At 39.6% G+C, this 26518-nt stretch overlaps 1 protein-coding gene across 12 annotated transcripts in view; it reads right to left on the bottom strand.

The window, feature by feature from the left end:
* HECTD1 (HECT domain E3 ubiquitin protein ligase 1) overlaps window positions 1-25957 on the bottom strand; it is a 61872-nt gene extending 35915 nt beyond the window's left edge. For 5 of the 12 annotated variants that reach the window (XM_068684398.1, XM_068684403.1, XM_068684407.1 and 2 more), the window contains exons 1-10: window positions 25790-25957; window positions 23474-23781; window positions 7024-7258; window positions 5897-6124; window positions 3373-3654; window positions 2838-3126; window positions 2401-2477; window positions 2215-2313; window positions 1766-1880; window positions 1007-1181 (exon numbers count right to left, since the gene is read on the bottom strand). In XM_068684398.1, coding sequence (XP_068540499.1) covers window positions 1007-1181; window positions 1766-1880; window positions 2215-2313; window positions 2401-2477; window positions 2838-3126; window positions 3373-3654; window positions 5897-6124; window positions 7024-7258; window positions 23474-23613 — 1640 coding nt within the window. In that variant the 5' untranslated portion in view covers window positions 23614-23781; window positions 25790-25957. The remainder of the gene's footprint in view (window positions 1-1006; window positions 1182-1765; window positions 1881-2214; window positions 2314-2400; window positions 2478-2837; window positions 3127-3372; window positions 3655-5896; window positions 6125-7023; window positions 7259-23473; window positions 23782-25789) is intronic. The other 7 variants (XM_068684406.1, XM_068684402.1, XM_068684401.1 and 4 more) reach the window with 3 other exon arrangements.
* Between the last annotated feature and the right edge of the window lie 561 nt (window positions 25958-26518).

Below are 26518 nucleotides of genomic sequence, written 5' to 3' on the forward strand. Positions count from 1 at the left end.
TTCCAGCATTTTGGTTAGATCTCTTGAGTTTTGAAGTCTAAAAAAAGTCTTTTTTAAAGTCTATAAAACCATGCAATTTTCCAATTAAAAAGTAAAATTAGTATGGAATCTGGTTACTTGCGTATGATGAAAACAGAATTTATTTTTGAGTGACTTTTAAATACATGATTTACCAGATTCAAAAAGAAAACTCTAAAATATTGACAGCTACTACTTTTCACATCTTCAACAGAAGTTAATCTTACAGAAACGGTTAACACCGTTTCTTTTTTCTTTTAGTTAAAATGGCCAAGTTTAAGCTGCCCAGAAGTACTACACCCATACACTGAGAATACAAGAGATTAAGCAAATGTTATGTTTGCATAATGTAAAAGGCTGAGAGGTTCTGGTCATACAGTTTATCAGAAATATTATGCCACCAACAGTATTCCTTTTAAGTATCAAATTAGATCCCATTTCTAATTCTCTCAGTAAGAGGCATCTTCTTGATAAACATATAAGCTGTCAAGAAGTCTTCCAAAACCTGAAATAGCTTTTCCCAGTCTCTCTCATTTTCCCATTAATATATCTTGATACTACTTCATTAGCTTTCCTCTCCATGACAGCAGCTACGAACAGCTGTGACCAAATACACATGATCCACAGTGCCAAGTGCTACAAGAACATAGTATTTTTCAATCATGCTTCAGCAGTCAAGAGCATGCTTCTCTCTCCCACTTCAGCTAACCATATTTCTTCCAAGACACTGTATCCCCGGAAAGGTGATAACAAAACAAAAACAACAGCAACAAAAAATACTTAAAATATTAAGCAAAAATAAGACTCAACATTTTTCAAACCACCACTTCTACTCAAACTGATATATGTTTACAAGTCACTTGCATTACTTTTAAATGCTTTAGATTTTTAGTTTTTTTTTTACTGGAAGAAAATCAACATTAGCTTTTTTTATCAGAACATTAAGAACTGAAAAATATTCAGGGAAATTGACAATCACGCCTATTACCTTATTGAAGGCAACATAGTTTGTTGAAATGTTTGTGCAAACACAGGCAATAATCTTTTCAAGTATATGGGTGCCATTTCTGGATCTCCTTTGGGTTCATTACATTCTTCCTCATCCTTGTTTGCATCTTTCTTTTTCTTCTCATCTCCTTTGTTAACAGGACACATCCAGTCCCCTAGAAAACAAAAAAAGAAACACCATTCAAACAAAAGTAAGAAGGTTTCCTTACTAACATCTAGGCAACTGAACATAAATACACATTCCTAAGATGTGAAATCTACATGTGCACAACTTGGTTACCGAACAACTTTTTTAAACAAAGTACCACCAAAGACCACTCATAGAAAAGCTCAAATTCCTTAACAAAAATTGAATATGAACAGACAGCTAGCTACCTGTGGCTCCAGTGCTACAAGAGCCTCACGAACAGGTAAAGAGCAGCTTCCATGTAGAAAGGAAGGATGCCAGAGAAGCTACCAAGGCTGACATCCTCCGAACCCACAGCAAAATCCCAGTCTAGCCCCATTCCACAGCTGAAGACCAGGACCACTGGCACTGCTCATGTCCACTCAGCAGTTTCTTCTGTAATCCCCCAGCCCTTAAGAACATGTAAAATATTAAAGTTTTTATATGTAATCTGAAGGCTAAGGAAGGCTGGTCATAAAATACTGTATTTTTTTCATGATTCTTAATAGAGTAAAATTCTAATAATTGAATTGCTTTATATTTGCATTTCTCAGAATTAAAAACTGCTCTCACCTGGAGACTGAAGAATAGCTACTACTTCACTGTGACCCCTTTCACGAGCTTTGTCTAAAGGAGTTTTCCCATCTTCATCTCTCAAATCAGGGTTTGCACCATGTCGCAAGAGAGTCTGAGAACAAATATTTTCAAAAATTACACATTAACATTCCTTCTTCCAAAGAAGTACATGTTTTTCCCTATGTCCTTCCTACACTAGCATGCAAAGTTAAAACATTACGTGTGTAGGAAGTTGGAACACAATATGCTTTTTATTATCTGTGAAGTTAATATAAAACTTTAATTCACATTACTGACCTATCATAACCAATATTTTGTATTGCAATAAACACTGTAAAGAACATGTAAATATTGGACAGAGCACAAAGACTTCTTCCAGAACAAGGCAGAAATTCAGTATGTAAGGCTATTAATTTAGTATGTTACAATGTCAATTTAAATCATACCTTTGCTACCTGAGGTCTTCCAAAACATGCTGCATAATGTAATGAGGATGACCTCTGTCCTCTGTTAACATCAGCACCTCTTTCACAGAGAAATTCTACCTGTTAAACAAGAAAAAGGAAACTAGTTTTTCCATATGTCTTTATATAAACGTCCTAAACTTTTAAAGTTCTGTAAAATGAATTTACCATTTCCTGAGTTCCAAAAGCTGAGGCCCAGTTTAAAAGAGTTTGTCCTACATCATCCATAAAATTTACTTCAAAAGCTGAAAGATACAATTAAATAAAAATAATTAAAGCTCCCAGAATTAAACATTAAGCTTCAGCAGCGTTAAGCAAATTGCAGGTCTTAAAAAAAAAAAAAAAAAAAAAAAAAAAAAAAAAAAAAAGAATTAACCACCTTCAATAAAAGCATTTATACCTTTAACTACAATCCAAAAAAATAAAGTTATTACTAACAAACACTGTTCAACCAGGTAACCTGTATAGAAAGAATTTTAAGGTAACACCTTAAAAAATTAAAAATTAAAAAATAAATAAATAATTTAATTAAAAAATTAAAATTTAAGTTATGACACCATAGATACCTTATTTAGCTTTTTCTTTTTCAGAGAATTCTCTCTTACCTCCTGTGTCAATAGCATCTATTAGTGCATCAGTGTCCTTACTGCGAATGCAGTCTATCAGCTGCCGATGAGAACGTTCCCCAGAACTATCCAGCCTTCGCAATCCTGGGATTCTGCCTGTAGATCCAGCACTGGATTTTGGCAGGGCTTTTCTCCCTTCGAATAGTAGCACCAAAAGAAGATCTACTAACCGCATGGTATCCAGTACACATCTCTCATCACCCTGCAACGCACTTTCTATAGAATCTGGAAGTTCAGATCTTAGGAGATCCTGGAAATAATTAAAAGTCTGAACAATAAAAAATATACAGGGCTTTAGAAAACACTATCAGAACTGGGTTTCATTTCCATATGAAACGTTTCCTTTTTTTCCCCTCTTAATAAATAAATAACCTATATGTATATATATTCTTTTCATAATCAATAGATCTATATATCTATATATAAAATAACAAGAAAATCTTGTATATATTAAAATACATGAAGAAAAAAAATTAAAAAGAATGTAAATCTGTAGCATAAAATGATTTCTTACATGTGTTACTACTGGAGAGCCTCTACACAGGGTTGACAACAGGCTTACAATAGTTGACACCTGATTACTTAATTTAGAGTCTGCAGCTGTAGATGGTGCTCCAGTGCTACTCCGGCCAGGTTTGCAAGCTGAAGATGGTCCTGATACTGTCCCACCAGCAGCTGCCATGCGAGATAACAACTCCTCAGTTAACCCATGCTTAGCTAAGGGGGCTGGGTCAACTCCACGACGTGTGAATCTGTCAGCTAATGAAGCAAAACATCTCAGAGCTCCATCTGAAACCTACAAAAGAAGTGCAAGTGAAAAGATGAAACATCTGTTACTTAAGGTGAGAAGATGCTAACAGGATATTCACAAAAATACAAGACTCATTTCTCCAGGTTTCCTTCAAAGTAAATGAACGCAGACAGCTTAAAAAACAAACAAACAAGCAAACAAAAACTAACAGCAGAACCCAACAGCATTCTGAAAAACTCAATGAAGGACTGTATTGCTGTTTTTAACGTTTTTCTCATCCATACTACACATTATACTAGAAGTGTCTCCTCATCGTATCAGGAGGGTTGCACATGTACATCAAGGTGAGCTGGCAATCTACCTTCCTAAACATGAGGTAGCAAACCAGACTAACCCCAAGAAAAGATGTTATGAAAACTACCAATACCTATTCCTTACCAAGGTCTGAATTACTACAGTTCTTATCCCTAGAATTTCATCTACTTCCAGTGCAGCCAATTTTCAAAATGATTGTCAGCTGTCACATACCTGAAAACTGTTACTTATCAATACACACACCAAGATTTGAGTATTATTAGCTACTCAGACAGACTTTGTTAAGTTAAAAGGCATAAATCCTTGTTTGCAAGGACTTGGAAAAAAAAATTATTCTCTTGAATAAAAGCACTACATGGTAAACTTCTGGCACAGTCCCTGCATGCCAAACATTCTGATTTATCAGTACTCTTGTAAAAGAGATTTTTCTTTAATTTACAATGATGACTATTTGTATCCTCTGACATTTTGCTCCCATTCTTTGTCAAGATGAGGTATGAGCAGTTCTATCAGTCTTTATGTAAACCACAGCTACTTTACTAATTGTTACCAGAACTGCTCTGTCAGAAATATGTAAGAATGGTTCAGCCTATTTAGCACACTACATAGGTTAACAAAGCTAAATAGTACTGTGGAAGGTATTTACTTTTCTTCTCACAAACCATGAGCTAAGTAGAAACGTTAAAAAAAAAATAAAAAAATGCAGATAAGCTGTTTTCAGGGCCACGTTCATCTGGTTTGAACTCTTCCCCCAAGTGATATTACTAGCTGGCTACCCTCAGAAAGGGACCAAATCCAGGAGTGTAAAACAATAAAAAAAAGGAAATACTGGTCAAATCCAAAATAACCATCAACATTTGTCAAAAATCCTGAGGCATCCTTCACACACAACATATGTTTCTCAAGGATACAGCTACAGATTCATTTACTATGATCTGGGTTACTCCAACCTTAAGCAAACTTCTCTTGAAGCCTAACTGCTAAAAGACTACCTTATTGAAAGTTTGAATTCCTGTTCAGATCTTCAACAGTCCCAGCAATAGCTTTGTTAAAGCATCTTAAATTGGGAAACAGATAAAGACTACAGACTTATGGTCTAAATTTCAAGGTTAGCTTGCCTCAGATGATAAGTGCATTAATGAAGTAATATAACGGATAAAAACCAAGGTGACTTGTTCTCAGATGGCTGGTGTGATAGCCCCCTGCCAAGTGGTTCTTTCAAAAAGATCTGACAACACATCAAAAATCTAGCTCACTGGCAAAAAGACTGTCTCACAAATATGACACACTTAATAAACCAAACTAAGGTGGCATGGAGTCAGGAATGGGGACAGAGGTGGGGGAAAAATTGGGACAGAGAATGGCATTGACAAGAAACCTGGCCAGGATACAGCAAGGATTTGGCTAAATACCTATTTGCAAAGCATTAGTACGACAAGCACAAAGGGATTCTGCTAATAGGAAGTTAATTACTTTAAGTTCCTAGACTTTAAAAGGTCTACGTAGCCTCTAGTTTATAAAACTGCAGTAAAGAAGTGGTGTTACAGTAGTACTGTTTGTCAGTGTAATATTTTAGCATCAACGATGACTGTTTTTATTGTTTCTCTTAGGCAACAAAAAAAGTTGAGTTTTGTCTTTTACTTATGCTCAATTTAGTAGTGACTGAGGTGCAGACATAAAACAACAATTAATTCTGGAAGTATTTCAAAAAACACTGAAAAATTTGAAGGACATTTTTCAATGAACTTTTCAGAGGCTGAATAAGATCACATTCACACAACAGCACTTGCAGTCAAACACTAAGCAGCATTTTTATTCTCTTGTCATCACAACTGTAGAAGACTACCACAATATTCATATATAACAACTGTTTTGTGAACATAGTTGTGGAGACTGTACAAAACTACCTAGCCATTCATTTATTAAATGTTATGGATGTTAAATTCATAGTTTGAGCCAACTATTTTATTACCTGATGGTCTTCATGTTTTAATAAACTAGACAGCGATTCCACACAGATCTCCAATGAAGAATCCTGAGGCTCCATTTTGCCACAGAGCCTGGAGACTACAGCCATAGCAGAATGCAAAGTATCTTTATGAACAAGGTGTCCACTGTCACGGATGAATGTCAGAACGCAATTCAACCCCCCAGCTTCAAACACAGCTCCTGACTCACGGGTACAGATTAATTCTAACACCTGCAACAAAATGAAATTTAATTATAACAAAGTACACATAAAAATTAAGTTATTTGTTCATATCCATCTACAGAACTAGTTAAATAACAAAACAATAACAACAACAACAACAAAAAACACCACACAACACCTCTCTTCCTCAATACCCCTAAGGGGATGAAACCTCCGGTAGACTAACAGTTTTCTGCTTAAATACAGGAGCAAATACAAGAAAATCCCTCAATAGCATGGTTTTACCAGTCAATCATGGCAAACAGCTAGATAATTACTAGCACCTCTTCCTGGGAGAATGAAGTCTTTTGATCAAAAATAACTGAGAGCTTTGAAACTTCCATGAATCCTATTACTTCAGTGAGGTACTTGAAAGAACAGTATAAATAGCAAACGTAGGTGTAAATTCTGAGGCAATAGTAATCAGGGAATACAACTACGTGCTGCCACACAGGCACGAGTTATACTACATGTAAAAGATTTTGAGGGTCTTGGAAATTCTTCTGAATACTTCAGAAGGCTGCACTGGAGCTATGACCAGCAAATAATTTCTTAAATAAGGTAAATTATCTGCATCTGGATTGATGCCTCTTTCTCTTTTTAGCATAAAATTAGCCCTCAGAATTCTAGTCATGGAGACAAACAGGAAAACTCTCTTCTAGCACTTTTAGTTTCTATATAGAGAGCAATATCTAGCTAGTTGTATTTTTAAAGGAATCTCAGCTTTGAAAAGCACGAGACTGAACGTAAAGATTGAAAACATAGTTGACACATAAATTTTAACATACTGGGCATGGTTTTGCTTCACATTTTTATGATATATAGGATTAGAATATGAGTAAATTCTTCTGGAATGGCAAGTTTTCCAGCTCCTTCTTAAAAAAGAGAAGATTCTGCAGAACACATACCTTAACGCACTGCTCAGCCAAATCTCTGCTGGTTCTGTTGTTAAGTTCAACAACTACTAAACGATTACAAAGTGCCTTGATAGCTCCATCAACTCCCACAATCCTACGGGTGCATTCTGCTGATACGTCCAGATAATATGTTATGGCACGAGCTGTTACTTCCAACACATTGTCGGGAGCACTTTCATCAAGAAAAATTTTGCACAGCGCTGGTAAAAAAGTTCGAGGAGGGCATCTGCAAAAAACAAAAATCATTACTACACTGTACAAGTTCCTCTACATTAAAATATTTCATACTCATTCACATTAACAGATTTATAGCTGGTCTGGAGCATTTAATTAGAAAGCAGGCATCTCATACGCACCCCAAAATTCAAATAAGTAATCTAAAAAGATCACAGAATCACAAAATTGTAGGGGTTGAAAGGGACCCCAAGAGATCATCGGGTCAAACACCAAGATGCTGTACTAGTGGAGAAACCCAACAGAATAAAAATATTCTTGAAATTTTGCAATCATGTTGGGAAAAAATTATCCTCTGGAAAAGTCATTTTAGGGCTTCCTTTTCACTTCACCCACCAGAATGTATTTTCTTCTAAACAGAGCTTCAATGTTCGTAACGATAGATAGCTACTTATCCATGAAATATTATGTTCAATAACAGAGACTAAAGATCTTGGTTTTGCTACGTAATCTAACTCCGAGGGGCCTTTCTTCCCACTGTTTTAAACATGCTCACTTCCCTTCTTATCCTATTTCATTTTCTCTCTCTTTCCCCCAACCTCATGGAGAACATCGTTAATTTAGCTTGCTGTACTACATTTTCTCTTCATATCCATGCCTTGTTAGCCTCTGGCTCTCCTCCTTTCCTTACTCTTAGCCTCATTTCCATATACAGAAAGGATGGCCAAGATCATCCCTGTAGCTCCATAACAAGCTAAGCAAGCTGCAACAGTCCTCCTTCCATCCCTTTGACACAATAGGATGCAAACCATAATGGCTAGTCACCGTAATGCTTATCACAGCTGTGGCAGCTGTGGTTAAGACTGATCAGGACCAAAAGTTCTGTGACATACTTTAAGACAGAAGAGGTACACTTTAAGACAATTTATTTTGAAACAGCACACAACCATTTAGCAATGAAAAACCTAATGTAATGATTGTTCACTACAGTGGTAGAAGACTTCCAAGGTAGAGGTGAGGAATTAAGTGAAGGAGATACATGCCATGACAGCAGTTAAAATAACTCAGTACCTCGTTCATTCCTAGATGTAGAAAAAGACCGAAAATAAATCTAAAGGAGGCAAATATTGCAACTTTTCCTTAAATTAAGATCTTGGTCTGGAAAAGGAGGCCCAAACTTTTATAAATCCAAAGAGAGAGAACAAAAATAGTAGTATGCCTTTTGGTCTGGAGGACAGGTGACGTACTCACTGATTAATCATTCAGTAGACCAACCCAGAGGTCACCCCATATTCTGCCCGGTATGTGCGGTGATTCACACACAAGGGCACAAAATCCTGGGAGAGCAACATGCTAAGACTTTCCTTGAAAATCTGGCCATGCTATATAAAGTAATCAAATAATCCTGCCTGACACATAAATGCAGTGCCCAATGATCCTTCCTGATATGAATAAGCAAAGCTTTGATAAAGGTAAATCTCATATCTAATACTTTTATTAGTCTATACAGCATATAATCCCAGTTGTTCTAAGATTACTTGCTACTCAACTCCACATCATAGAAAAGTTAGCCTTGTAAATGCATTTTCAAGACATTAGACACTTAAAAAAAATCTGAAATTTATTAGGTACCTGCCATACAGTCAGATAGGAAGCATCATGTCAGAATGTAAAATTTAAATCAGACAGTGCTACCTGTCCTCATCTTTTCTACTGGGTCTCTTACCCTTTACATTTTACGCAGCAACTTATCACTAAAACATCGCTGTAAGCAGTATTCTTCAAACAGTATGTTGCGAGAAAATATCTACCAACAAACATAAATCTTACAAAACAAACAAAAAACATGACAAGATGAAGATAAGGAGCTCCACAGTCCACTATAATGATAGCAAGTAGCAGTAAACCATTGTTCTTGGATTTCCAAAGAAAGCAGCAGAAAAAGCGCCTCTGTTTTTTCACAAAGAATTAAAAGTAACAAATAAAAAATCTTTAAGCATTTTATGTATTTATGATTCAACAGTTTATAAAAAGACAGCACAAATGCAACTTAGTTTTTATTTTAAAATGAAAATCTAAAAGTCTGGAAGAACTCCAGTCCTGTCTCTAAAGCAGCTGTTCTTGAGAACCGGCACATACTGCACAACACCGACCAAGTTACTCAGAGCCTACCATTTATATCCAATTCTTTGCCAGTGAAGGCAAAGGGCTGAAAGGGCAGCGCATTGTGATTGTATCAGCAATGTTTTTCTTGTAAGAGCACAGCTCACTGGCAAAAACATACGCTTTTTTATTTGTTTGTTTTTGTTTTATTTTGTTGTTTTTTAATGACTTTTTGCCAGAACAGCTAGCCAAATTAGTCAGGAACCATGCTTTTTAGATTGGGAGGCAAATAACTAATAACCTCATCTTGCTGTTAGTGCATTTGTTTTCTGACATTTCCAGTCCTCCAATAAGGCAACCAACTTGTATCAGGAGCTTTCAGGACGAAACTGTAGCTTTGTTCAATACTTAGCCTGTAGAAATTACTTGGTTCATAAAAGAAAAAGCTGCTCAGACTTAAAATTTGTTGACTACACTTATACATGTTGAATTCCTGTAAGAGCAGCAATAATGCTAAGAACATCAAGTTCTTTATATATATATATAAATCCCTTCTGAAAGGGGTATATAGGGGTATATATATATATATCCCTTCTGAAAACAACAACTGATCTAATTTTAACAAGACCTTTCAGAGAGAAGACCTCCAAGCGACTTCAAGCTCTGAGCTCTGTGTACCTGGCCTTCCTTTTACCAGGTCCATACCATTTTTTAGTTTTGTTTGTTGGACACTGCTAGCAAGTGGAAGTTGCGAACTAGGCTACATCATGTAGAAGAGGCAGCAGAAACATTTTAGAAAAAGACAACAATGAAAGCTGAAAATAAAAAAGAAGCAAAAATCAAAGCAATACTGAAGCTTTCATTTATCTGCTAAGGAATCATCTTCTTTTCCCTCCTTTTTCCTGCAGCACATCAAGAAGCAATACACACAAAATCAAACTTGAAACTAAACCAGAATGAAACATGCTGGCTTTGTTGCATGAAATTTTACGCACTATCTACTCCAGTACATGTCAACGTAGTGCAAACCAATCATTTGTAACGCATATTACCTTTAAGTGATTCCACCCCCCCTTTTTTTTTAATTAATTCATTCCAATGCAGACCTCATTAAGTAGTTTTAAACATCGGGTGCCTAACAGTGCAGAGCCCAGCATTCTAACCAAACGCTCTGGACAAAACTGCAAACTAAGGTACCAAATCACATAATCTGTGTGCAACAGAAACATCTGTTCTCAGAAAGCTAAATCCAGGATGGTTCATGTCAAAGCAGTCAGTCATATAAAGGATGAATATAAAGAGAAAAAAAAGCTCTGTCCTTGTTACAGCTCACACAATCTTCAAAGGAAACAAAATACAAACTTCATTGTACTCAGACATTATCTGGAACATGGCAAAAATGAAGCCAGAAGTTTTGTCTCAGCCTGCAACACAACAAATCCACATTTTTTCTCCCTCCTTTGGCACAGAAAACGTAGAGTTACCATTATCTTTCCCCTTCTCTCTCTTTCAACTTAAACAATTTTGGTTAAGCTCTACACAGCACAGTAAGACAAATGAAGCTATTCCTGAAGTCACACCAGGCAATAAAATGCACGCGGCAGTCCGAACTATTTCAGAGGAAGGCATAACAGAATCAGGCTTTATCAGTCCCAAGCCTCTGCCAGTGAAACTGTTGTGAGTAGTTTTATTGCCATTATATAAACACAGCCCTAGTAATCTGTTATATACAGCTACTGTTTTTTTTTTTTTTTTTTTAAAGGAGGTCATAGCTGGCAAGAGATCAAGCATATTTTTTCAAGCCCAAAACATGATGGCAACAATAACAATGACTTTGAAAATAAATTCAAGTCATCAACCATATTCTCAGATACCAAATACAAAGCAGTCTACAATGTACCAAAATGCCATTTGTCCAGATAGGAGCTCTGTGCTCATTGCCTACTGCTCTCTAACAGTTTTAGGCCAATACATTGGTATACTTTGTGCTGTGCAGCACAGCCCTTTAAGATTTATAACCTGTAACAATACAGGTTATAAATGGAGCTAAATACATTTATTATCAAGCAGAGTGTACAAGGTTCTTCACTACTTGTTTACAACAGCTCCTCTGATCTGCTACAGGCTTTTTATAATTCTTTCAAAACATAATCATCAGGTTAGGTGTTCAGTTTTGAGATACGTCTTCAAGAAGCCTTGTCCAATCCTCGTCAAATAGCCTTTCATGCTAGGGTCTTAAGTGTTTGAGACAAGACAAAAGGTCCATTAGTATGTGAACTATTTCCTAGGATTTAAACAATATTCTGACTGTGCAGAACGCGATGAATAAGACGGGAAGTTTCCGTGTTGAACTAAGCCAGACAAGCGAGTAGGAGGAGCTTGCTGTGCACAGATGTAATTAATTGACTGCCTTTTGTTACCACCATCACATAAGCAAGCTGGCAGGAATGCGTACACATGCACTCATACTCTGCATGTTTTGAATGCTGCTTTCTTCCCCCTACAGTCTTGTGATCTTCAGACACTTCAGATCAACTGAGCCTCACCCATTCAAGTTCAGAAGCTCTGAACTTCTCTCCTCACTGCCCAGTCTTCTCTTAATCTGTTGCCTGTGACACACAAGCCATAATATTTGCTGTGTTACAGCATCCGAGCCTTCTTGTCCCAGATCAGGATGTTATTGTACTAAGCACAGTGCAAACAACAGACTCCAGCCTTGTAAAACTAAAACCTAGCTGTACAATAGGACAGATACAGACAGATATCTCAGCAGTTTTGAGAGCTGTGATTCACTGATCAGCATATCATATCTTGGCATTGGATTTCCTTATTTCATTTCCTTACATCTTCTTAAAGCGTTACCATCAGTTTATTGTCACCAGCAGCATTTCTGCTATTCCAATAGAGAGGCTCCAAGGAAGCTTGCCTTTATTCCAGTTTCTCCAAGAGATACCAAAAGAGTGAGTTGTGCTGCTGTCATTCAGCCCACAGTTACTACCTAAATCATAATTCTGTACAAGCACGCAGAACGAGCAGACAGGAAACCGCCCTGCTTGGCTCTACAGCGAGCACTAACACTCCCACCAAGACCCACAACCCACAGCCAGGTGCTACTCCTCTTATGGACGGTTGCAAAAGAGCTCAGCCTGCTTTGAGCTTAGTTCTGAAATAAAGATACACCTGCTGCCAAAGTATTTCACCCAGGCTTGGAAGATCAGGTAGCATCAAGAGCAACTGCTCTATAAAAGGCGAGTAAATTTATTACTCAACTAGACAAACCAGGCTGACTGCCACAGAGATTTAAAAAGGGATTAGCACACCTGTGAAACGTCCTCCTGGGGGGGACACCAAGCAAACTTCAATGTTCTGTAGAAATAACGCTGCTGTGGTTGTTTCTTGGGGAAAGCCACATGCAAGTGCCCCACTAGATAAGAATGGCTACTTACCCAGTCACACCCCATGCAGCTTATTTCAGACTCTTTTTGCCTGCTGAAGTCCACTCTGGCCTTCGCAGCCGCTCCAGCTACTGCTGGCCAAGGAGCTGGAAGTACTGGTTGTGACACGCACCCAGCACCTAGGTGGTTTTGGTCCCTAACAGCACAGAAGGGCGTACCGACACATCCCCGGTGCTGTGTGACTTCTCCAACAGGTGGGTAGAACAATTACAGCTTAAAATTACACGGCTGTCACATTTTGAAGAAGTTTGCTCATTGTAGGTTTGGTGTGGAGAACCGTGTTACAAACAGAAGTACACAGGGCAGCACTGCAGTCCTCACCCACTAATCCCCAAATCTGCACTAAGCTACTTCAAGCGTTCCTCCTGGTTGCAGCTACAAGTATCTGCCCTGCGTGTGTAAGGGATGAGAATGTGTCTGCGTGATGGTACCAGAGGAAGGACTGGAAGGCGGAAAAGGGAGCACCAGCACTCGATGGGAGACCTGCAACACTGGCCCGTCCATACCAGGGGCACACAAGTGTGCGCCTCCATGCTGCGCCACTGGGAGGTTCTGTGCACTGCCACTGGACTCCTGGAAGGAAGGGGAAGTCCTGTCCTTCCTGGCAGATGGTCTGTCGGCCTCTGAGTCCTTCAGTTTTCACTTGATCCAGTCTTGAATAAAGACACCTTGCTACTAAAGTGTAAGTGAAAGCAGCACAGGGAGGAGAAATCCACTGCACACCTGGCAACATTTCTAGCAACCAGCTCCTGACAGGATTTTCTAACAAACAACCATTTTTTGTTTGTTTTAAATAATTAAAATGAAGCACCAGGTACATAAATACACGTAACACCAGTAGGAACCAAACAGTGAGTCAGACAAGCCATGATGTACGTCAGGCCTAAAGTCCAGGACAAACCCCTGGTGGCCTCCTTAGGCAGGCTGCTGCAGATGACAGGGATGTAACACTACCAAATAGCTGCTCCAAAGATTAGGAGCCATCAACAACTCAGCCCCTAGTGCTGTTCCAACCAAGACTATGCTCAGAACTCAAGAGTCCTTTGAGAGGTAGTGGAGCAACGCATCCAGGGGTGTCTGTGCCACAGTGGCCACAGGCTGGATTCACCTTCGAAAGGCACAGGAAAAGTAACAGGGTTTCAATATAGAAAAAAATCTATTTTGTAATAGTTTTTATTCTTTCAAACTAGAAAATAATGCCTAATTTGAGCCAATAGGTAGCTTTAAAGTTCAGATTATCTATGCACTTCTTCTAAACAAATATGAAAACTGAGGAAGAATCTTTAGAACCTTAGGTTTTCATTTCCAGGAGTACCATATTGGACGCTTCCTTCAAAGACTCCTTTCTTTAGGAGTGATTAGAAATGAGGACCAGTCATTACGTAATGAGTTATGCTCTGTGACCACTGCTACAGCTCTTACCAGGTAACCCCAGTCTCCTTTCTGGTTGTCCACCCAACTTCATTCCTCTGCTCCCAGGATAAGAGCTTCTGCTACTAACTTACAAGTCTCCCACCCACCAGGTTTCAAAGAACTTTACAGGAAGACTCTTTAATAAAAGATAAATTAAAAAAAATAAATTAAAAGTACTATTCAGTATCATTATTTTCTCTTTATATCCTATTCCATTCAGATTACAGTATTAGAGCATTCTCTGTTCCCTGTATATCATGAAGAGATCTAAACCATATCTCGAAGTGCTGATTCTATGTAATTTAGTATATATAAAGAAATTTCACACTTTCAGTGCCAAAATGAGCTTGAAGACCAAAATATACAAATTCTTCAATACACATTCTTCCTCTGCAGCAAATGCAGTTGATCTGAAACATTTTCTAAACTTCACAAGGCTAGGGAAATTTAGCTATGTAATTATTATGCTGCAGCATAAGCCCATATGTTGACACACGTATGTCTGAATCTCCATGTCCTCTTTCAGGAACAGGAGCACCTCCAGGGATGCAGACTTCTCACACTGCCAGAGCAGTAGGCTCCTGCCGGCGCTAAGCCCTTCAACGCGAACGAAGTGACTCAGCTGATTTTGCAGCATGCCTGTGTATAAAGATACCACGGAAGTAAAAATAGGCACCGTAAACTCATCTCTGTAATTACTTTTCGTGTTTTGTATGTACTCAAAAGCCTTGCCTAAAACAGCAACAACATTGTTTAAACCCAGCAGTAGTCTTCAAGCTACCAAAAAAAGAAAAAAATAAGGAAGAAACCAAGGCACTGCATGCCCCAAATGGTTAACTCCGCTCCTCCCAGCACTCCCTGTCATGTGGCAGAACCTTTGGCTGCGGGCGCCAGGGCCCAGCCTTGTGACTTGTGGCACAAAACCAACCTCAGCTGCCTGCCAGTGCTCCCTGCATACCATCTGCTCAGACCCGCTACAAGTGCGAAAATAAGGTATTGTATATGGCTACACTGTTTTAATAATCCTTTGCTGTATCTAATAGTGTTTGATAAATGAAAACACTGCATGCAAACCTCATTAGTAACTTCCTTTTTAAAAAGGCACCAGTTAAATATACCACTTGTTTGACAACGTGTCGCACAACTTCAGTTGCAAAGAACATACATCTTACACGTTGGTTTGTTCTTCAAGCAGTGGTAATTCTGACCTATTTTTGTTTAATGACTCTTTTCCTTTCTGCGGCTCTTCCTATGGGCGGAAATCTCAGATCTCTGGCTTTCCCCCACTGTTTCTTTTACTGAAACTCGGTTTTGTTTCCATGTATCAACCAAAACCCACAGAAGAGTAATGAAGATCACCCGTAAGAGAACTGACTGCGCACCTTCGCTGCCCGCACGTATTCTTCTGAGTCCATTTCTGATACATACTTGGCATTGTCTTCTTATAGCGCTGTCACAGAAGCAATAAATCCCAAAAACTTTCACATTTCAGACTTTAGAAACACCAAGCTATGATTAGAATTTATAATTATAAAATACTTCTTCTCTACTCTTAACTGCAATCAGGCCAGTAAAGCTAGAGTTAACAGCTCCATCCAGTATCTATTCCTGCAGAAACTCCATATTAATATAAATTAAAATAATTTAGGATTCAAATCTGACATTTAGAAACACTTTCAAACTTCCTTTTATGGCTAAATAAAGAACAGCTCAGCTGCAGCATCTCTCAAGCCTCCTGTATTCTGGCATGCTTTTTGCTAATTTTGTGCAGGTGTTGGCAAACACGCAGGTATTCCCACAAACTCAGTGTATCGTTTTGGTCTCCTGGTTCTCCCATATAGAAGGGGTGTGAACACAATAACAGGAAGACAAAAAAAAAAGAAATATTATGTAGAAATGTTATGTAGAAATATTATGTAGAAAATTATGAGAAAGCATCAACTGGACATTGCATTTCCAGCCTTCTGACTTTCTTCAGTAAAGCCAAGTGGAACAATTTCATTTAATAAGCAAACACACAAATCAGCGAGGCTGAGGTGATGCCAGCTTTCGAAGAGACAACATGGACAACATGCTGTCAGTCAGATCTTACCTTCACGGTAAGGAGTAGCTCTTACGAGTTGCACAGGCAGCAGCAGATGCTCTCTCACAACACAAAGTAGCAAGTACCTTGCAGTGTACCATTACAAAGAAAGACAGCCACCACCACCACCATAGTTAAACAAGTACACCTCTGTGCGTACCTCAGCACTGGTATGACAGACAGCTGTACCCTGTTCTGAGAGCTTGCTGTTAGGGAGAACGCATTTAAATATTCTACTACACATTCAATCAATATCAACTGGGTAAGGTGAAAAAAAAGGTACAAGAAGACAGCTCTCACAAGGTAAATTCTCAAGGAATAGTTTTGCTCTAGAATGTGTTGGGTTATATTTTGCATTTTTCAGTATCTCGTGAAAGACATGCCATGCCTCAGGGTAGTAATCCGTTCTGTAAATATTTTGCTGAAACATGGTCCACCCTGGCTGAATAAATTCAAGAATTTACAGATACTTCTATGTGGTTTTCATTGGGAGCAATCTCAACTGCGCAAACAGATAACAGCTCAAATACACATTTCATTTGTAAATATTTCAAAATGAAATGAGCAATTAAAGCATAAAGTATGATTTTCTGAATGTGCCTAAATATGGATATCTCCCTGCTAGCTTCTGATGGATTTCCAGGTACTGAAAAAGAGAACTGACTTAAACTAAAACTGCACTCAAATAATTTTGAAGTGTGCATCTATCACAAAAAAAAAAAAAAAAAAGCACAAAGTTCCTCATTTTCCTACAGTTTTTAAACAGATGTTGTATTCACACAAAACTCAAAAGCAAAGCATGCTAAGCCTGAAGTAACACCATTAATATAAACTATTTTAATTGAAATCAAAAGAAAAAGTAATGAACTTCACAGTGCCACAGAGAACTGAAATAGCTAGTCAGAGCTAACCGGGGTGATTTTGCATTGTATCCATCAGAAACCTTTCCCATTAAGCACTCTCCAAGTAGCCTTGTGAAAGTTACCAACTCACAGGCAGATTTTAGTCCCTGAGTATTGGATCCAGGCGATATTTGCATACAGCCAGTCTTACACAAGAAATCTTCCATTTCCCCATTACCAACCTTCTGAAAACCCGTGTAGGCCATGCCTCATAAGTACCCTCTTCAGAAGAGGCCAATATTGAAAATAATTTACTAGTACAGTCATCCAAGAAAGGATGTCATCTATTTCAAAGTGGTCTCATCCAATCTATTAGGACATGGAAACCTTTAAGACAGTAAGTTATTGAATTTTTTAAAATTCTGCACCCATCTCCTGTGCAGTGGCTGCAAGAACAGATGACTTTAATTTTACCTCTCACACAAAAAAGCAGAACAAAAAGATGATACACTCAAATATGACAGTAATGATACTTTAAGGGGGAAAAACAGAAAAACTGGCAGACTGATAAATAACAGCAAAGACACTGTGATGAGTTATACAGAATTGTCAGAACTACTCAGGGGCACAGGCTCACTTCAACAAAATGTCTTTACAACACATTCAAATGCCATGTTTCTGACCTTAGTCTGGGTAACATGAGGTAGGATGCCTTTCCAAGAGTGTTAAGTACGTGGTATGCCTCTGTCAAACGAGACGCTCGATTCAGGAACAACCAGGTAAAATACAGGGGCCTGTGACATGACAGAGGATGTCTATTTGGATAACCTAATCTTCCCTTCTGGCATCTGTAACCATTAAGATTCTCAAAATGACTAGACAAGGCCAATTAATCTCCATAATACCTGTGACTATGAGGCCATAATTCCCATTTTACAAAAAGAATTCAGAAAGAGGTTTGGGTGCTAAAACCCTTTACCATTGCAAAAACAAAAGAGAAAAACCCAAACCAACCAACAGCAAAACCCAGACAGACTTAAAAATCAGAAATAATTCTAAACATTAAGCTGTAACATGCTAGCTCCCTGCAAAATACTGCACATCCCCTGCTGTGCCTGTGCTTTCCAGCTCAGAAGGGCAATCTGCGGGGTGCTAGAGATCCCACCACATTCACGTCCACCCGCAGAGCGAATAACTCCAGCACCGGCATTTGACTGCTGCCACATCCTCTGAAGAAGGCAAAGAGTTACCAGGAACCACACAATTCTTGCCATTGTGAAGCTCACAAAATTACATTTATTGCAAGATACAGCTGCATCAGCCCAAACTAGTAATTCACTAACATACACTTCACAAGGTTTAAGCAATGAAAACTGGCACTCTATAGTTGACAGTAATGCTTGTCTCCATGTACTGATGGTTGCACTCCAGGAGAGGAAGAAAAAAACAAAAAACACACATGAGAATGGGCTGACTGAAAACAAACAAAACCAGGCAAACCTGTAGCGGACACACATCATGAGTGATTTTTCAATCCACCTTAATACAGCTGATCGGTATGAGCTGCCCTCTCAGCCTGTTACTTTTACCATGACTGCTAAATCTGTTAAAGGGCACGTCACCGCTTTCTGAATTGCAAAAATGCTTGTAAAGCCAACACAAACATTAAAATAGGCCTGAAAACCAGCACTTCAGATTCCTATTCCTGTCTCTACAAGGAAATTGCTTTTCTGTCTGCATGCAGTTCTGATTTACTGGAGCTATACATCTGCTTACTAAACAAAACGAGCACAAAGAACACTCAGCTCATCTCCCATTTTGGAATTCTCTCCCCACTATGAAATACCAACCAAATTTGTTTTGTTTCTTTTGGGGGGTTATGTTTCAAGCAAGCTAAAGTGAAATCATGATGAAGAAGCCTGTAGTTTTAGGCGATGAGGCTGAGGTAAAGATGAACTTTTCCACAGTATTTTAACACAGTCTCACTAGCACATATCAAAATAATCTGCTTCACTAGAACTTCATCTTACACTTAAGATGTGTTAGCATGACATGGCTGAGAGACACCTTTCCTCTAGTGAATATATACCTCAGTGAGGAACAGAGTTTAACGTAAGCTAGGTTAAAATAAATATATTTCACCTTAAAAACTAAACTGAAAGGATTTCTACTTTATACATTAGAACCCTCAATTTTGATGCTTTGTGTAATTTTTGTTTATGTTTGTAAAATAGGCTGACAACTCTTGATACTGCATTGATGCCCCCATCTGTTAATGCTAAATATACGGAGATGTCTTCGGGCAGTGCCAAAACGAAAATTTCATCTGTTCAGTGCAGAAAAGGTTTTACTCAGGTTTCACTGTTTGTTATATTACTGCCTCGTTTTAAAAGCTTTCATCAAAATTATAGAAAATAATTAAATAACATCTTTCTTGATGAATACTTTTACTCTTGCATACAAAGACAGTAGCAGCACAAAGCCCAGATCTGAAGAGATCCCATTTTATTTTGCTCAAATAAAGTGAAAAAAACAGAGAGAGAAAAAGACAAGTTCACACACGTGGAGAAGGCCTCTCTTAACAGTGTGAGACTGCAGCTAACAGTCTCTACAGGTCTTGGAAATTACCTTTAACAATTCAAACATTAAAACGCCCTTTCAGTAATTCTTAAAAAAAATATGAATATTTAAAACTCCTGTTAAAGTTAACTTAATAGCATACGGTTTAACTACAGTTTGGGACTAACACTTATAATCATGGTGAGTTTCTCAATTGCTTAGCAGAGCCGTTTCCATTTGCTCATGAAGTTTCTGCAGTTCACACTACTGGCTGGTGCTGCTGTTAAAATGTTAGCCATTCTTCATGCTAAGTGACTAACAGTGGCTGTGACTCATTATCACCAGAAGATGAATATGCCACCCATTTTTTTAATGCTAATATATGAGTAAAACTAAAAATAAGTTAATCAGATGTAATTTGTAAATGTGGGGAAAAGTAAAGAAACGTCAATTATTTGGCACCATTATCTGTTACGGGCTGCACACCTCCAATCTGTTGTGATAGTGCTCGAACACTGAACAAACCACAGCATCACACATCCAGGGCTACTTCCTTTTTTCTAACTTGGTCAGAAAAGACATTCAATATCCATTACTTTTGTACAGAGAAATCAAGTTTTGGAATATCCCATTTCATTGACAATGCTTGCAAAGAAACCCTATTACTTCACTGCAATAATGCAGTATTAGATTGCAAATCCATCTTTTCTCTTCTTTATATTTTATTTATGTAAGTTTGTGATTGTTCCTTGGTAAGCGAGACTGTGTATAATGCTACATAAAAGACACTGGTGAAATCATCTAGAAACAGTGCTGTGCTTCCAATGAAAAGGCGTAGCATTCATGGCAATATTTTTCATGTGTCTGTTTCATAGCTTTGCCAGTCCTCACCATATGCAGCTTTTAATCACCAGATGTACCTGAGTAAAATTATGAGCTTTTTCTTTGCTAATGTCATAAGAGCAAAGCATTTCGTATGTAAAAGAGGACTAATAATTAGTAAGTCACTCCCATTGACCCCTGAAGAAACATGACTTTTTATTCTCCAACAAATTAACTATTTCAAAATTCCACCTTCCATCTCTGAGTTGCTGAATTCCACAGATGAGAGGTTTTCTTAAAGGTTTCTTAATCAAAATCATTAATAGGACTAAACAGTTCAAAGATCTTAAAAAAACATCTGCATGGCATACAAAACTCTGGGAATGCTCTCTCTGCTTCACAGAACAAAAAACATTGTAACGCCTTTTTAAAGACTGCTTTTCTTATCACCAGAAAAATACATCTGCGTTATAAATCTTACATCCAGTGAAAGCATTTTCAAAATTAGTTCCTGAAAAAATGTGTTTGGCACCACTGCTGTCAAATGCTAAGTCTCCTATTTAGACAAGCCATAACTCCTTTAAAAAACATTACTGAAAAGCAACTTTAAAATCTTATCAGGGCTTATTTTAGTTACACACTCTCAACACATGACAATGTTGGCTTCTTGAACTCATTTGGAAAAGATCAAGATGATGTCTTGAAAAGCATTTTTATTTCTTACAAAGAGCTTCAAAATAAAGTCACCTTGAAATGTAGGCAGTGACACTATCTACTGGAAAGTTCTCCAGTGAAAAGTGGATAGCTTGCTCCACTTCTCCCTTATTTCCATTTCCATCTCCAGTGCTCATCAGTCACCTCTACACTCCGCTTTAACACACTGTAACAGCAAAGAACTACCCACCTACTTCAGTACGTTTAAAGACTAGCTTGCTCTTTTAGCAAGTTAGAGGCGTCTAGTAAGCCCTGACACTGGCATGAAGCAAGTATGTTGCTGGGAGGAATTTAAATGGTGAGTGATGGTAAATGGAAAGCTGTAGCTCTTCCTTTGGAAGCGATGAGCTACTGTGTTAGCTCACCAAATACCATGGAACCATATATCCAGGGTCTTAACAGTGCCGATTAAAAGTAGCAGTTTGAACTTTACTATGAAAATGACACAAACAGGCATGGAACCTTGCTAACTTTTTCCCAATTTACATTTTATTCTCTTCCTTTATTTGTTCGAGGGAAATTTATATCAGCAAAAAAGATCAACAACTTAGAGGGCCAGTAAAATTAAATTATACTAAGACTCAAAACTAAAAATGCCAAATGGCATTTTAAATATTCCTTCTTTCAGGCATCAAAACTAATTTTAAACCACAACACTGCAATAATGGAGCATTCATTATATATCCTTTGAAAAAATGCACTTGGACTATTGAATTCATTTATTTTGAGATTAAAGTCTGTTCCAAATAAAATGCACAAACCCCACAACTGTTTTATATTTTAAAAGTTGACATTTTGTTCCTGATTTCCAAATACACAAAAGATATCCTTACAAATGCTTATTCCCAACTTCTACTTCTGTTCACCATTGAACATACACAAGTAGAAAGTTCACTTCAACTGATCGGAAGAAAATCATTCTTAACTACCAGACTTTTTTATAGAGGCAAATTAATTTGTCACTAAATTAGCTTTCCCAAGGCTGAAAACTGAGTGCTTTATCAGTATCAGTGCTACAAGGGACAGATAGAGAAGTCAAATGCTAGAAGCCTTTTGTCTCTTTCAATTCCAAAATTTTACTCGTAAACTCGTCAAGGCCAAGGTCAACCAATTTTGTATTCTAAAGCAGTGTACAAAACTTTGATCCCTGTTAAGCAACTGTTAGAAATCCTAGCTTTAGAGATGTATTAATTTTACACTTCTTGAAATAAAGGCAGTCATGAACAATAAATGACTTTTTGGAGAGAAGACCGTGAAGTGTTGTCTTCTTCAGAGCTAAGCACTCCAACAGTTACCTTCCTAAATGCTCCTAATCCCACACTCCTATGAAGCAGGATAGATCAAAAAGGCACTAGCCGTATCACAAGATGCAAAAGAAAGGAAAGTGAGACGAATGGAGAAAAGATGGAAGAGAGATGCAAGAGGATCCAAATATGAAATGGGGAGGGGGAAAAAATAATCACAGTTTAAGAGATATTAGATTGAGGCACAGATAAAAGAAGAGAATAGAAAGCATTAAAAAAACAAACAAACAAATAAACATTCCCTTAGCTGCTACTAAGTTTTAAACCCTTGACTGTTTACAGTGTTGCTACCTCCCTTCCCTACTACTCCTGGGCCTCACAGGAAGTAGTGTAACAAATGCACAGCAACACCATTAAGTAACAGAAGTGGTTACATCAGCATTTTCTGCTGTGAGAAATGCAAGTGAGAGCAAGGATGGATAGGAGGTGTGCAAGTGAGCTAAAAAAGAGGGTGGCACAAAGAGCAACGTTCTTCAAAGAATGGGCAAACTACTTTTATGAAGAGTGAAAGATATCTGTGACATTTTCAGATTTGCAGAGCTCAGGAAACTACCATATCTTGAGGAAAAGTGTTGCCAGAGTATGGATGCTTAAATTTGTATAAGCAATCGTTATTGTCTTAACATTAAAAAAAAAAAAAAAGCTTTTTCTCTACCAGAAAAAAAAAAAGAACACCTTCTGGATCGCAATTCTGAATACATTTCTTTAAATTCAACAGCCAAATCATGCATCAGAAGAGGCACAGCAAATCCCTCTCATGACACTACATTTTTAACTAGAAAGCAGCACTTCACACCACATTTCAGTGATACATACTCAAATTTGGTCTGCAAAAACATTTTCAAACCTGAAAGCTTCTCATGTTAAGAACATCAAATTTTTATGAATATTGAATGTTAAGAATGCTTAGTTTTACATACACCTACCCAGAGAGGAAAATAACATTCCATACAGAAAGACAAAATAACTTACGTCTCAAAACAGCGATCCACGTTGTCTGACATCAGAAGTAGCATGCAGAGCTGTTCCAGCGCTATTAGCTGCATATCCCTTTCATCTCCCTGCCCCATCTGCAGCCATTCCAGCAACGTGTCTGGGTCCACATCTGCCATGGTGTTTTGTTTTTTCTTTTCTTTTTTTTTTTAAAAAAAAAAAAGGAAAAAAGCCGCCTCTGCTTAAATTTAAAAGTACCAAAAATATCCTTTAATTGTTCAAGCCAGACAAATTCGAGTACAATTAATGTCTCTCTTCAGCCAGCCTCAGGCCTTCGCAGTTTTCACCTGGAAAAAAATAAAATAAAAAATCTTCAGTCTTAGATTTGCTCCCCTCTAAAATGTATAGCATATTTTCAGGCTGCCATTAAGAAAAATTCTATGTATTTGACCAGCAATTATTTTTTTTCAAGCTTTATACACGAGTAATCAACAATAAGTTTGTTCTACTTTATTAGAAATAAATTTTAAGTTCCAGTTCACAATTAAGCAAGACTTAAATCCTACTTTATTTATAGGATAACTCAAAATTTAAAATGTAGGTAGAACAATTGTGCCTAACCCTTCTGTATGTTCTCACAGCTAATATAAAGACAAGTGGTGTTGACACGCCTATCCCCTTCCTCTTAATATCACTTCATAATAAAATGTGCTCAACTTTCTGAAAGATTAACTATCTGTTCACTCAAGTAAACATAGGAGGATGTCAAAAGTCACATTTAAAATAAAAATCCACAATACAAAAAAAAATTAGATGCACAACTAAAGACAAAGAATCTTTGCGAAACTTTTATGAATCCTTTCATCCTTTTAAATTGCATTACAACACAAGGAAAAGAAGCTTTTTAAGTCAAAGAAGAAAAAAGGCCAATTTCAGGATCACTTCTATTTTCAAAACTTTTAAAGAAAAATATGTTGTAATTTGTAACTTTTTTAAAAATGCAGTGAATAATTAAAATAATTCATGCACATATAAGGGAAACAACATTATTTGTTGGCCCAGTGCCACAGTTGTACATGCAAGCTAAAGACCAAAAATGTCCCTTAAAAATGCTAGCAGACATTTTTGATCTACGTGGTTACTTTTCACTTCATGTTTCACTAACAAACAGTCGTGTTTGCCTCCCATGCCTAAGAACACGGCAAACATGGCCACTTTCGTATAAAAACTAGAACAAAGGTTACAAATCAACCTATCCAAATTAAACACACGAGGAAAAAACAAAACAAAACTAAACTAACACAGCTTATAAAAAAAAAAAAAAAAAAAAAGAGAGAGAGAATTAGTTTACCAAAGTCACTGGCTAAATACAAAACGCTGGATAGGATCCTCACAAATTTGGGAAGCAGGGGAGAACAAGGGGGAAGGATTTCGGTCCGGACAAAGTCTGCCACCTTGTTTACTTGCTGCTAATGAGTTAATAGTTAAAAAATAACTCCATCAAGGGCACATGAGGATTTACAAAAGTGAATCAGAAATTGGTATGACACGGAAAATGCTCCCTGAGTTAGCAGCGCTGTTTCGTCATACGCTAAAACCCCAAGACACGAGAAAATAAAAGTATGACAAACAGGACTTGGTACAATTCGCAGGCAGAAAGACATCACAGATCCCCCGCTGCCTGCCACCACCTTCACTTTGTTACCGCCGCGGTCCCAGCAGCTCGCAAGCTGCCGTTCCGAGGGGCGCTCCCCGTGCCTGAACAATGCCCCCGGCCCGCGGGCTGCTGGCAGGCCCCGCTCCCGGCCCAGCCTCGCTTCAGGCCGCAGGAGCAGCCCGCGCGTCTCCCTGACGCGATTAAACGATTAACCCCAACGCGGGGGGGGAAGAGCAGCGAAGAAAGGGGGCAGGAGACAGGGGGCACACAACCCCGCGAGGCGGCGAGGAGCGGGCCAAGTTCGGCAGGGGCACCTGCTGTTCCCCCCGCCGCCCCTGAGGCGCCCGGGGCGGAGGGGAGCGAGCAGCCGACGGGGAGCCGAGGCCGGGCCGGGCCGGGAGAGAGGCCCCGGGTGCCCGCCCCAGAAGCGGGGCCAGGCCGCGGCGGGGCCTGCGCAGGGCCAGGCGGGCCGGGGCCGGGGCCGGCCGAGGGGGGCTTCCCGCGGCCTGCCCGGCAGCCCTCCCGCCGCCCCTCGCAGCCGGGCTCGCTCCGGGCCCCGCCGCTCCCCCCCCCGGCCCGGGGCCTCCCGCCCCGCTCCCTCCCGGCCCCGCCGCCGGGCTCGAGTTGCCGTCGAGCCGCGGGCCTGGCGGGGTGACCCGGCCCGGCGCCACCCCCCCTCTCCCGGCCCCGCCGCTCACCTCGGCCTCCCGGAGCCCCTTCGCCCTCCTCAGCGCCGCGGGGAGGCGGGGGGACAGGCGAAGCGGCGGCAGCCCGAGCCCCGGCGCAGGCGGCAGGCAGCGGCATCCATGGCGCTCCGCCCGGCTCGGCAGCGGGGGAGGAGGGCGAAGGCGGCCGCGCCGCGGCCCCGGGGGAGGAGCTGGAGCCGGAGCCGGAGCCAGAGCCGGGGCCGGAGCCGGGGCCGGCCGCGCCGCCGCTGGGGGCGCTGCGGGAGCGGGCCCGGCCCCGCCGAGGCCTCCTGGCTGGGCCGCCCCCCGCCGGGCTGCTCCCGGGCACGGCCGCCCCCCGCCGCCAGCCGCGGCAGCCGGGGCCCCGCGGGGCTGCCAGCCGCTTGCCCGCGCTCGGCCGAGGCCCGCGGGCCCGCCTGGCCTTCCCCTGCCGCACAGGGATTGTTTGGTTCCCCCCCCCCCACCTCTTTTCTGTTTCGCAGTTGCAGAACATTTGCATCCGTGCCATTTTTTTTCTCGTTAATTTCGTTAACTTCATAAAAACTTACTGTTAGGCTTCTGCCGCGCAGGGCCCGCTCTCCAAAACACTCGGGTCCACATCCAGCGCCTCATTTACAAGTGGCAACGAGGAGTGGGGTTAAACGTGGCAGTAATGGTCCTTCAGAGCACAAGTTGCGACTTGCCCTTGTCTTGTAGTGAATTTCAGCTACGCTGTTGGGTTGTGGCTCTTCTTGAGGTGGA

The sequence above is a fragment of the Anas acuta genome, chromosome 5 (genome assembly GCF_963932015.1).
Source record: "Anas acuta chromosome 5, bAnaAcu1.1, whole genome shotgun sequence".
Lineage (NCBI taxonomy): Eukaryota > Metazoa > Chordata > Aves > Anseriformes > Anatidae > Anas > Anas acuta.